This window comes from Meles meles, unplaced genomic scaffold, assembly GCF_922984935.1.
Source record: "Meles meles unplaced genomic scaffold, mMelMel3.1 paternal haplotype, whole genome shotgun sequence".
NCBI lineage: Eukaryota > Metazoa > Chordata > Mammalia > Carnivora > Mustelidae > Meles > Meles meles.
In genome coordinates, this window is record NW_025721215.1 from 63,801 (window position 1) to 77,361 (window position 13,561).

General features: G+C 45.5%; 1 protein-coding gene across 1 annotated transcript; it reads right to left on the bottom strand.

Annotated features, from left to right (window-relative positions):
• Positions 1-12,150: 12,150 nt before the first annotated feature.
• On the bottom strand, positions 12,151-13,113 carry LOC123936122 (olfactory receptor 2T29-like). The gene has a single exon (XM_045996878.1). It carries the CDS (start codon positions 13,111-13,113, stop codon positions 12,151-12,153), a length of 963 nt encoding a protein of 320 aa, XP_045852834.1.
• Between the last annotated feature and the right edge of the window lie 448 nt (positions 13,114-13,561).

A 13,561-nucleotide genomic window follows, 5' to 3' on the forward strand; every position in this document is an offset into this window, starting at 1 on the left:
GAAAAAATATGGATCTACAAAACATTTTGTTTTGTTTTGCTCCATTTTGTTTCCCATGCCTACAGTGCTTTAAATGGAATAAAAAATGTGTGTGTGGACTCTGAGAAACAAACTGAGGGTTTTGGGGGGGGTTGGAAAGGCCTGGTGGTGGGTATTAAGAAGGGCACATATTGCATGGAGCACTGGGTGTGGTGCATAAATAATGAATCTTGGAACACTGAAAAAATAGAATAAAATTTTTAAAAAATGTATGTGTCATTATGGTCCAACAAATTGAGGGGTGATATATACACTACTCAAATATTTTGGAAGTTAAAGAGTGTCCATATCTTATATACTTCATTTGACTACAGAAACAATATTTTAAGCTAATTTTCAAAAACTCTCCCCCAAATACTGCAAGATCCTTATTTTCTAGTCATGAAATGATCAAGCGTGTCAAAAAAAAAAGGAAGAAAGAAAGAAAGGAATAACCCCTTTTGAAACTACCTGATAATTCACAACTTGTCAGAGCTAATTGGTGTAGGGGTGGGCCAGGCCAGCTAGATGGAGACAGCCAATCAGTGGGGCATGCATATATTTACTGAGGTGAGTTGCAATCCCATTGGCCACCTGTGTGTGGGCCGGGCTCAACCACCTCTATAAAGGCTGGTCTGTGAGACTGTGGGGAGTAGTAGCAGGAGGAGTTAGGGTAGCCGGTAGCAGGAGCCATTGGGAGCCGTTAGGGTAGTGGTAGTGTCAGGATTGTGAAGAGTGACAGTGCCCTTTTCATCGTCAGGAGCAGCATTGCTGGGAGCCTCGCCGCCCCAAGCAGTGGCGCTGCCAGGAGTGGCCTTGTTCTGGGGAGCGGCCTCACCACCCCAAGCAGTGGCGCTGACGCGAGCGGCCTCGCCACCGCAAGCAGTGGCACCGCCAGGAGTAGCCTCATCAGGAGCCAGCGGTGCAGCCTCATCAGGAGCAGCATTGCTGGGAGCCTCATCTGCAGCGGTGCCGCATGAGTGGCCTCGCTGCCCAAGCAGTGGCGCTGTCACTAGATGGCTGGGAAGTGGCCTCATCTGCAGCGGCCTCACCATCCCGAGCAGCGGTGCCTTCGGGAGCGGACTCATCTGCAGCAGTGCCACCATGAGCGGCTTTGCCACCCGAGCAGTGGCGCTGTCACTAGACGGCCAGGGAGCGGCCTCATCTGCAGCAGCCTCGCCACCCCAAGCAGCGGCACTGCCGGGAGCGGCCTCATCAGGAGTGGCCTGTGGTACAGTGAGGGTGAGGCAGGGAGCCTCCAGGAGGGACCTCAGGGCAAGGAGCCTGTGGCCCCAGCAAGGCTCAGGCACCTATGGTCAGTTTGATTTCTCATGCATGGGGCTTGGGCACCTACCGGTCAGTTTGATTTCTAATGCATGGGGCTCAGACACCTACCAGTCAGTTTCGTTTCTGATGCATGGCACGAAATAAAGCTTTGCTTGATTTTCGCTTTGTGTCAGTCTTGTTCCTTTGATCAAGGACCCTAACATTGGAGGCTCATCCAGGATCAAATGACGGGAACTGAGCCAGCATCGGAATTTCTGGAAAAAGCCTCTATTGATCTTGTCTGTCTGTCTGGTTGTGGAACTCCAGGGTATAGCCCACCGGGGAGAAGCTGGATGCAGCCATGCTCTCCAGGGCTGGAGTGGATGCAGGAATGCCCCATCCCTGTGCTGGTAAATCAACAGAGGGTTCAAGTCCCCCTGAGCGGTCAGGGTTTTGAGTCCCCCTAGACAGTTGAGGGATTCGAGTCCCCCTAGACATACGGGGGTTCAATTCCCCTAGATGGTCAGGGGGTAAAGAAATCCACCACCAGTGGCAGGTTCGGTAAGAATCATTGGGCCTGCAGTTGTCTTTGCCTGGTTCTTTTGTTGCCTGTTTTGTGGTTTGTTGTGTTTGCAGGCGACCAAGAAAGTCCCCACCAGCAGCAGGCTCTGAATGGGGATCGCCCAACCTGTGGTTGGCTCTGCCTTGATTTTATTGTCTGTTGTGTTGTTTGTTGTATTTGGAGAAATGGGACAAGCAGGGAGTAAGGGACCAGTGACACGACTAGGTCTTGCTTTCAAACATTTCAAGGATTTACAAGGTAAAGTCACTCAGTCAGATGATAAGGTTTACCCGGGAAAACTAAAAACACTCTGTCAATTAGAGTGGCCCACTTTCTACACAGGGTGGCAGCCAGAAGGAACATTTGCCTTGACTCAGATCTATTCTACCCTGAGTGAGGTCTTCTATCTATATCAAGACCAGGGGAGTCAAGATGGCGGGGAAGTAGGAGGAGGCACCATTTCAACCTGTACCCTAAAGTGAGATGATTACCTACCAAAGAACTCCGACCACCCATGAAATCAGCCTGAGATGAGAATTATACATGTCTGGATCTCTACAGGAGCAGAAGACGCCAGTGGGAGGTAAAGCAGACTGGGAACATCGGACTGATATTGGAAGATAAACAAAAGGGGGAGGGAGCCACCAGAGGTGACCAATTGGAAAGTAATACCCCAATACGAGAGTGCCCTGCATCTGGGGACCAGCATTAACTTGGAGTCTGGTTGAAAGCACTCAAAAAACAAAGAGCAGAGGATTGCGGGGGAGGGAAATAGTGGGAATCTGGGCTGTTAGGGACAGGGACTAAAGTCCCCAGACCCAGGAGAGCCTCCCCTGGTGCTGAGCCAGAGAGAGTGCAGCAGAGAAATCAGGTCTCCGTCCCTGAGCCGCCAGTGTGCCTGAAGGCCAGCATACCTGAGAACGAGTGGGGCCCAGCTCCCGTGAGGGGCTGGGAGCCTGGCCAGATGGCAATCCTGAAATGCATGCGTCCCACACCCTCCCTTGGGAGAGGTGCTCATAGGCATTAGCCTGGAGCCCTGGAATCTGGAAAAACCAGACATTCCCAGCCCGGGGCATTGGGAAAATCTCAGTGTGTAATTTCTGCTTGGAACCTCTCTGGCGGTCTGGAGCTGCCTAGACAGCCGCCGCTGCCCTGGTATTGGGTACAACGAGGAGCTCCTGCATCCCCAGGGACAGTGACTCAGAACCGACTCTGCCAGCAGCTTGGCAGAGCATTCTGAGGCTTCTCTCTGAGAGGGAGGTCTGGGTGCAGTTTGCTCTCCTCTAAAACTCCAAAAACCATCAAAAGCTGTCAAGGCGAGAGAAAACAGATGAAAGAATATAAAAACCCCCAGAGAACAAAAGCCTGAAAAAAACAGTTTCCACAGAGCCCACCCCCTTGAGGGGAGTGGGAGGACCTAACTCAGGGAACATCATTGTCTGAAAACCCACTTGGCAGGCCCCTCCCCCAAAAAACCAACCAGGAAGGAAGGAAAAAAAAAGAAGACGACAAGAGAACAACCACCACTACTTCATAAATACAACTTTTATTTTTAACTCTTTACCACTCTTCTGGTTCTTTTTTTTTAATACATACAGATAATTTTTTAACCGATTTACCATCACACTGAGATGTCCAGTACATTAATTTCCTTAATAACCTTCTAACCTGAACTTTTTGATACATACACCCATGTTTCTTTTTTTGCTTTTCTAATTTTTTTTAAATTCTTTTTTAATTTTAACTTAGTTTAGTCTAGTTTATTCTTTTTTAATTTTTATTTTCTACTATACATATAGAGTTAATCTTCAAGGTAATCCCCTTTCCCCAATCAATGCTACCCCTATAGGCAAACCAGTTTCTAATCCCCATATAACTTAGGAAAGTTGAGTCCCTTAACAAAAACATCAAGATACATCCAGGAAGAATCAAAATAAACTTCCTTGCCCACACTGAGAATTTATAACCACTCTCCCAATTTTTCCTTCTGCCAGTGTTTCTGTGAATTTGTGTTTGTCCTGATAATATATAAATCTTATACTTGGAGTTCATTCTGATGAGGTTCTTCCCTTTTTTTGCATATATCTATTATATATATATATTCTCTTGTCATATACTTTTATCAGTCTTTTTGTTTGTCTGTTTTTGTTTGTATACTTCATAAATCTTACCTTGGGGTCCATTTGGGCTGAGCCTTCTCTTTTATCTTCCCTTTTTTTCCTATCTCTCTCTCTCTCTCTCTTTTTCCGTTTTTCTTTTCCTTTTTTTTTCTTTCTTCTTCTCTATTTCTTTTTCTTTTCTTTTTTCTCTCATTTGGGTGGGGAATCCTGATTGCACAGAAGTGTTCCAGGGTGCACCTTGACTGCACCACAATTGATAAATCCAGCTGCATCTGTTCAGTCATCTCTTACCAAAATGACTAGGAGGAGGAATACCCAACAGAAGAAAAATACAGAGGATGGACATTCGGGAACAGAGCTAATGTCTATCGACATAGACAATATGTCAAAAAAGGAATTCAGACTAACAATTATCCAGGCAATAGCTAAGTTGGAGAAAGCCATGGATGACCAAACAGAATTGATTAGGGCAGAACTGAAAGCTACCAGGGATGATGTTCACAATATTAGGGCAGAACTGAAAGCCACCAGGGATGATTTTCAAAATGCTCTCAATGAGTTCCAATCTAATCTAAATTCTCTAAAAGCTAGGGTAACTGAGACAGAAGATAGAATTAATGATTTGGAGGAAAAACAGATAGAGAGAAAGGATGAGGAGGAAGCCTGGAACAAACAGCTCAGAAGCCACGAAAACAGAATCAGGGAAATAAATGATGCCATGAAATGTTCCAAGGTCAGAATTATTGGGATCCCTGAAGGGGAGGAAAAAGAAAGAAGTCTAGAAGATATAGTGGAAGAAGTTTTCTATGAAAATTTTCCCAATCTCATGAATGGAATCAACGTTCACGTACTAGAGGCAGAGAGATTTCCTCCCAAGATTTTAGATTCTCGAAAGTCCTCATGACACCTTATAGTTAAAATGGGAATTATGTTTCAAGAGAGACCCTCTTAAAAGCAGCTAGGACAAAGAAGCTCCTTACATACAGAGGAAAGCCCATTAGAATAATGTCAGACCTGTCCACAGAGACCTGGCAAGCCAGGAAAGGTTGGCAATATATATTCAGAGTACTATATCGAGACCAAATACCATACATAGTGGCCTGGTGATATATGATAGAAGAGCCATCGTCATGGCTCAAGTCCCACCTTCCCCCTGCTAATGAAACCATCTCTCTCCCTCTAAGACAGGTCAGAGCACCAAAACCATAACAGACAGATGAGTTGGAGCCAGGGAAAAAGACCGTCCTACCTCCAACGGATGTGGAGGATGTGGAATTTCCCCCCTTTATCTGTCCCCTAAATCTGACTCTCGGTCCCGAGATGCCTTTACCAGTCCATCTCATACGCGGTGGGGTCTACCAATGGGACCACCAAGCAGAGAGACCACTCTGATCCTTCCCCTTTCCTCTATCCCCCTCATCCTCCCTTTACCTCACCAGTACTGTCTGCACCAATGCTGCCTCTCTGTGAGGTTGCTCTACCGGATGGGAGAGGTCACCCCCACCTAAGCTATATCCCTTTCTCCTCTTCTGACATCTATAACTGGAAGACCCAACACAAATCCTTTTCTGTCTACCCTCAGGATTTAATTAGTCTCTTGGAGACTGTTTTTCTTACCCACCAACCTATCTGCATGGATATTCAACAGCTCCTTATGTCTCTCTTTAATGAAGAAGAGAGGGATCACATCATGAGAGAAACCCATAAGGTGATAAGTGAGAGACTTGGCAGGGACCTCGATCCCCACCGAATGGAAGACTACTGCCCAAGGGAACCCCCTCACTGGGATTCAAATTCCAATGAAGGCAAGGAGAGCTTATGTTTCTACCACCAGGCTCTACTGGGAGGCCTCTGTGCAGCTGCAAGGAGACCCATAAATTTATCCAAAATTAGTATGGTAATTCATGGTAAGAATGTGTCTCCAGGAGCTTTCCTAGAAAAGCTAATTGAAGCCTATAAAATGTATGGCCCAATCGACCCTGAGGCACCCGAAAATCAGAGGGCAATGAATCTTGCATTTGTTAGTCAGTCAGCCCCAGATATAAGGAGGAAACTTCAGAAAATCGAAGGATTTGAAGGGAAGAATCTGACTGAGTTAGTGGGAATAGCATTAAAGGTGTTTAACAACAGGGATGCACAAGAGGATGAAAAACAGACAAAAAAAACTGGTTAAGGTTTTGGCATTACATGAGGTGAGGAGGAAACAGGTTGGGGATAGTAAATGGAAGGAAAATCCTAAGCGCAGAGAAGGTAGGTGGGAAGACTTAGATTCAGATCAGTGTACTTACTGTAAGGGAAAAGGACATTGGGCCAGGCAGTGCCCCAAAAGGAAGACAGCAATGCTCGCCACCAGAGACAGGAGGGGCCATGGTTCAGAGCCCCTCCCCAAACCTCAGGTAAAAATTGAAGTGGAGGGGAAATCAGTTGATTTTTTTGGTGGACACAGGAGCCCAATTTTCATCATTACTTAAACCTATGGGAAAACTATCTGGAGAAGAAGTCTGGGTACAAGGAGCAAATGGCACAGAGAGACATAAATGGACAACAGAAAGGACTTTAATTTGGCCTCAGGAGTAGTTAAACATCGATTTTTGATCCTCCCTAATGCCCCATATAACTTGATGGGAAGAGATCTCCGCCATAAGTTAAGAGCTGGCATTCAGTTATTGGAAGGAGACATGACTGTAACCTTGAGACAACTCACTGTACAGGTGCTTATGGCAGCAGTAGATGAATACCTCCTTTACAAGCCAGTCTCAAATCCAGAAGAGACGGAAGAGGGGAGCCTTCCCCAAATCCTACAGGTCGAGTTTCCTGAGGTCTGGGCAGAAGGGAAGCCCCCTGGCTTGGCCAAGGAACAACCTCCAGTGGAGGTACAATTAAAGGCGATGGCTATGGCTATTCACATTCAGCAGTACCCCCTTCCCCGGGAAGCAAAGGAAGGGATCAGAAAACACATTAACTGCCTCCGAGGAGATGGGATCCTAGTTCCTTGCAAATCTCCATGGAACACACCTTTGCTGCCCATCAAAAAGACCAAGACTGGGGAGTACCGACCTGTTCAGGACTTGTGGAAAATTAATAAATGGGTTGAAGATATCCACCCAACAGTGCCTAACCCCTATACCCTACTCTCCCTCCTGGGCCACAAAAGAACTTTGTATACCGTCTTAGATCTCAAGGATGCATTTTTCTGCATATCTTTAGCAAAGGAATCTCAGCACCTTTTTGCTTTTGAGTGGTCCAACCCACAGAAAGGGTTTCAAGGCCAACTCACCTGGACAAGACTTCCCCAAGGATTCAAGAATTCACCCACCATTTTTGATGAGGCCCTACACGAGGATTTGCGTGAGTACAGAACCTCCAACCCAGGAGTCACTCTTTTACAGTATGTTGATGACTTGCTGATAGCCGCTGAGAACTATGAGTCTCATAGTTCTTGCAGGGGACAAGAGCTCTCTTACAGACTCTGTAGGAAAAAGGGTATCGGGTGTCAGCAAAGAAATCACATCTCTGTCAGAGCCATGCCACTTATCTAGGCTTTGATCTTCACGAGGGAGTGCGTTCACTGAGTCCAGGAAACAGGTGATCACCCAATACCCTCGCGCCACTACGCCCCAGCAAGTGAGGGGTTTTCTTGGGACAGTGGGCTACTGTAGGCTGTGGATACCGTGGTTTGCAGAGATTGCCCGACCTCTCTACGAACTGGCAAAAGGGGGGCTCACTATGATAGAGTGGACAGCTGAGGCTGAAGGAGCATTTCAGGAATTACAAGCAGCCTTACTGCGTGCCCCAGCATTGGCCATCCCGGATGTTACCAAGCCTTCCACTTGTATGTGAATGAAAAAGCAGGAGTGGACAAAGGAGCTTTAACTCAAACCCTGGAGCATTGACAAAGGCCAGTAGATTATCTTAGCAAGAAACTAGATCCAGTAGCAGCTGGGTTCCCCCCTTGCCTCCACATAATTGCTGTCATGGCCCTCCTGGTCAAGGACACAAGTAAATTGACTTTGGGTCAAAATCTCATCTTGACCACCACACACGCTATCGAGGGCCTTCTCTGGACTCCACCAGGCCGATGGATGACAAATGCACGAGTGATGGGGTATCAGGCCCTCCTCCTCAATGAACCAAGAGTGACCTTCCGGCCCCCAGCGGTGCTAAATCCAGCCACGCTGCTGCCAGAGGAGCTGGCTGACCACCCACATGACTGTGGGGAGGTCCTAACCCAAGTTTCAGGAATAAGCCTGGATCTCAGAGACATTCCCCTCCTAGATGCTGAGATGACTCTGTTCACAGATGGGAGTAGCTACGTAATCAATGGAAAGAGGTATGCGGGGGCTGCAGTAGTTTCTCCTTAGCAGAAACTCTGGACAGCAGCCCTGCCACATGGAACTTCGGCACAAAAAGTGGAACTGATTGCACTCACTAAGGCATTGCAGATGGCCAAAGGTAAAACCGCCAACATGTATATGGACAGCAGGTATGCCTTTGCTACTCTCCATATACATGGTGCTATTTATAAAGAAAGGGGCCTATTAACAGCAGAAGGAAAATGAATTAAAAACAGAGGAGAAATATTGGCTCTCCTCCAGGCTATTTGGGACCCAAAAGACGTGGCCGTTATGCATTGCCCGGGACACCAAAAGAGGACTGATCTGATTTCAAAAGGAAACCAATTAGCAGATCAAGCCGCAAAGCAAGCAGCCCAAGAAACAGTGCAAGAACTGGTTACACTCCCAGTTCCAGCCCTACCAGAAAAACCGAACTATTCAGAAGAAGATTTAAAGTATTTACAGAAATGGGTTAAATTGGACTATGAAGAGGACTGGGCTAAGACTGAAGCAGGAAAAATAATTCTTCCTCGAAGACTAGGCAAAAAGTTAGTAGACCAGATGCATCAGGGTACTCATTTGGGGATACACAAACTCAAGGAGCTTATAGGCAAGCAGTTCCAGGTTTCTAAATTAGGGCGTATGGTTCAGGATGTAGTTGATAGATGTGCTCAATGACAGGCAGTTAATGTGGGAAGAACTAAAATGGGAAGAGGGAAAGGAGAAAGAGGTAAGGAACCAGGAATTTATTGGGAAATAGATTTTACAGAAATGAAACCTGGAAAATATGAGCACAAGTACATGTTAGTTTTTGTAGATACCTTTTCAGGCTGGGTAGAGGCTTTTCCCACCAAACATGAGACGGCAGGAGTGGTAGCCAAAAAGCTACTAGAAGAAATAATTCCTAGGTTTGGGCTGCCTCTCACAATCAGGTCAGACAATGGCCCTGCATTTGTGAGTTCAGTCTCACAGGCATTGGCCAAGGCCATGGGCACTAATTGGAAACTATATTGTGCCTACTGGCCCCAGAGTTCCGGGCAAGTGGAGAGAATGAACCGGACTCTTAAAGAGACCTTGACAAAACTAATTCTGGAGATTGGCGCCCTCCTCAGGGCACGATGTACACCCTATTTAAGCAAGGTGTCCCCATTTGAAATAATGTTTGGGAGACCCCCCCCCAATCTTCAACTACAAGAAGTTGCCCTAGCAGAAATGACTGACCAATCTGTACTGCAGTCACTGCAGGCATTACAGTCTATCTTAAAAAAAGCCCACTCAGGGATCCTGACTGCCCGCACTGGGATGGAGGCCGAGGTGGAACCACATCCTTATCAACCCGGGGACTTGGTTTGGATACATCGCTATCAAGTGGGAAACTTGGAGTCTTTCTGGAAGGGACCATTTACTGTTATCTTGACCACCCCCACAGCAGTAAATGTAGAAGGCATTAGGGCCTGGATTCATGCGGGTCAGGTCAAACGAACTGAGGACGAGAACACCCCCCAGAGACGGAAGCTGCAGCCGACAGACCCTGTTGACCATGGACTAAAGCTAAGGCTAAAAAACCCTGAGTTTATTTTTGCTCCTATTGTTACCTGTTGAAAGGTCAAGGATTTGACTAATTTCCAAAGAAAAGGGGGGGATATAGGGGTGGGCCAGGCCAGCTAGATGAAGACGATCAATCAGTGGGGCATGCATATATTTACTGAGGTGAGTTGCAATCCCATTGGCCACCTGTGTGTGGGTCGGGCTCAACCACCTCTATAAAGGCTGGTCTGTGAGACTGCACGGGGGAGTAGTAGCAGGAGGAGTTAGGGTAGCTGGTAGCAGGAACCATTGGGAGCCGTTAGGGTAGTGGTAGTGTCGGGGTTGTGGAGAATGACAGCGCCCTTTTCATCATCGGGAGCAGCATTGCTGGGAGCCTCGCCACCCCAAGCAGTGGCGCCACCGGGAGCAGCCTCATCTGGAGCGGCATTGCTGGGAACCTCATCTGCAGCGGTGCCGCCACGAGTGGCCTTGCTGCCCGAGCAGCGGCGCTGTCACTAGAAGTCCTGGGAGCTGCCTCATCTGCAGCGGCCTTGCCACCCCAAGCAGCAGCGCCGCCGGGAGCGGACTCGTCAGGAGTGGCCTGTGGTACAGTGAGGGTGAGGCAGGGAGCCTCCAGGAGGGACCCCAGGGCAAGGAGGCGGTGGCCCCCAGCAAGGCTCAGCACCTACCGGTCAGTTTCATTTCTGATGCATGGCGTGAAATAAAACTTTGCTTGATTTTTGCTTTGTGTCATTCTCATTCCTTTCATCCCTAACAATTGGAAATGGGTAAACATGCAACCAAATTTGTGGTTTTATGGAATATATTCAACAAGGCCCAGCTTACACCCCAAAAGCCCATAATTCCACTTGGAAAAGTCCATTCCACTTAGATCAACACTATTCAGCTCATCTTCCTACTCTCCTGGTCTTCAACCAAGTGTTGCTCTTCTCCAATAGATTCCCAGTGATTTAACTTTTCTACAATCCAAATCTGGTCATTTTGTTATCATTTGTAAATGTCTTGGTCATGAAAGGACAAGAAACGAAGGTATAAGGTGAACCAGGAAGGAGGTGCTATTGGGACATTTCTCTCCTGTTTGGTCAACCACCTGAACTTTGCTTATAGTGCTCCTTTATTGTGGCATCATGTCGTCGCTCCTTGAGCAAGAACCCTGGTCCCAGCCTCCTGTACTCATATGAAGGTAGCATCTGGTCACCATTCAACACTGAGATCGAGGGTCTCCTTCCAGCTTCTTTGTTTGGCTGAATTCACATGTCATAGGTAGAACAGGTATGTCCTTATGAGCTATGCCTTTTCTACATGAGCCTCAAAATAATTTGTGTATTTTACTACAACTATTTTCACAAACTACACTTATAGACCAAATCCCTTAGGGATAGTAGACATTTGTTATTTATATGTTAAATTCAGTTTGCTATTAGTTATTTGTTTATTTTATCATAAGATGTGCTTTTTGAATAAATGAAAGATTTGTTGTTTGATGGTCTTCCTCTGCTTGTTTGTATAAATGACATACTTCAAATCTCAGCTGGTATTACTTTATGCTGGAAAGCTGCCCTAAGCCTGGCTTCTTGGGATTAATATTTTTCACACAGTACATTCTACCACAATGTACTAATGATTTCAGAGAGATAACAGCCACTGAATGTCTTCAGTTTTGAAACCTAAGGAATGAAATCGATCTAATTAAACAGCACAACAACTGGATTGATGCAGTAATGATCAGCCATGTTAATTTTTGAATGATTTTCAAGATTTTTCACTTAAAATGACACTATGCATCAAGGACAAATTTTTAACATAGCCAAAAGTTTGATACTTTATATTTTATTCCCAAGTAATTTCAAATTTGTAGAAAATTAGTATGAATAGTAAAAGTAGTATTAATATTAATAATAGTACAATAAAGAATTAATATACCTTTTTCCTAGATTCAAGTATTAGCATTACACCCCATTTGATTTATCACTTCTCTCTCCATCTGTCTGTCTCATATCACCTTATGACCCTTGTTTGTGAATATCTTGATATGTATTTCATACAAATATGAGTATTTTCCCACAGAATCACAGTGCAGTTGTAAATTTCAGAAAAATATAACATGGGTACAATGCAATTGTACAAATATTTTGAATACAGAAGTGTAAAAATGAAGAGCTTTTCAGTATAAGGAAACAATTCCTCTGAAAGGGATGAATAGGTGTTGACATATGGTATGAGAACCTGAAGAATAACGTTGGCATAAGATCCTAAAGTTCTAATTTGTAGCATGAAGGAAAAGAAACAGTACAAATATTTCCTACTTTATACTTTCATGTAAGACAGATCCCACATTCAACATTTTTTTTAGAGCCCTTGTTACATCCTTATTCCTAAGACTATAAATTAAAGGATTTAGAACAGGAGTGAGTATAGTGTAAAAGACAGATACAATCATGTCCTTCTTTGGGGTGTGATAGGAGGTGGGAAGCATGTAGGTATAGACAGCAGCACCATAGAAGAGGATGACTACCATCATGTGGGAAGAACAAGTGGCAAAGGCCTTCTTCCATCCCTCTGCTGAGTTCATCCTGTGGATGGTGAAGAGGATGAAAGAATAGGAGCTTGAAATGATTGTCACAGGGATGAGGAGCATGAGAACACAGCACAGGTACATGAGGGTCTCATAGAGGGAAGTGTCTGAGCAGGAAAGCTTCATTACAGCAGGGACCTCACAGAAGAAATGATGGATCTCCCGGGATCTACAGAAGGGGAAGGTCATGCTGACGGATGTGAGCATAAATCCATCCACAGATCCTAGAAACCAGGAAGAAGACACCAAGAGGAGACACACCCTATAGTTCATGAGGATAGGATAACGGAGTGGATGGCAGATGGCCATATAGCGGTCATAGGCCATGGCAGCTAGAAGGAAAAATTCTGAACCTCCTAGTGTCAAATAAAGAAACATTTGCATCCCGCATTCAGGGGCTGAGATCTTATTCACTCCTATGACCTGGTCCATGAGCATCTTGGGCACAGTGACAGAAATGTACATCACATCCATGAGAGACAATTGGGTGATAAAAAAGTACATGGGGTTGTGCAGGTGAACATCACACTGTATCAGAAGGATCAGGATGGTATTTCCAGACAAGGCCATTAGGAAAACCACAAAAATGACCACACAAAGAAGAGTTGGGTGGTTGGATTGACTGAAGAGTCCCACTAGTTCAAAATCTAATCGTCCAGTATGGTTGGCCACCCAAGTGGTATTCTCCATTGGATTTTACCTGAATCACCAAGGAGAACTGTAGAGTTAATAGATCACTCATGGCATATGACAACCTGAAATAAAATTTTAGTGAGCTTGTGTGTGTGTCTGTGTGCATGTTTACACACAGGAACCCAGGGTACTAATAAAGAGAAATTCCAAGGACTTGCAAATTGTAGGAGTATAAATTACCTGTAATTGAACAAATTTAATAGAAATTTAGGAATTCACAAATCAAAAATACAGTACCTTAGGGGAACCTGAGTGACTTAGTTGGTTAAGTCCCCAACTTTTGACCAAGTTTTTTTTTTTTTTTAATATTTTATTTATTTGACAGACAGAGATCACAAGCAAGCAGAGAGGCAGGCAGAGAGAGAGGGAGCAGGCTTCCTGCTGAGCAGAGAGCCTGATGCGGGGCTCGATCCCAGGACCCTGAGATCATGACCTGAGCCGAAGG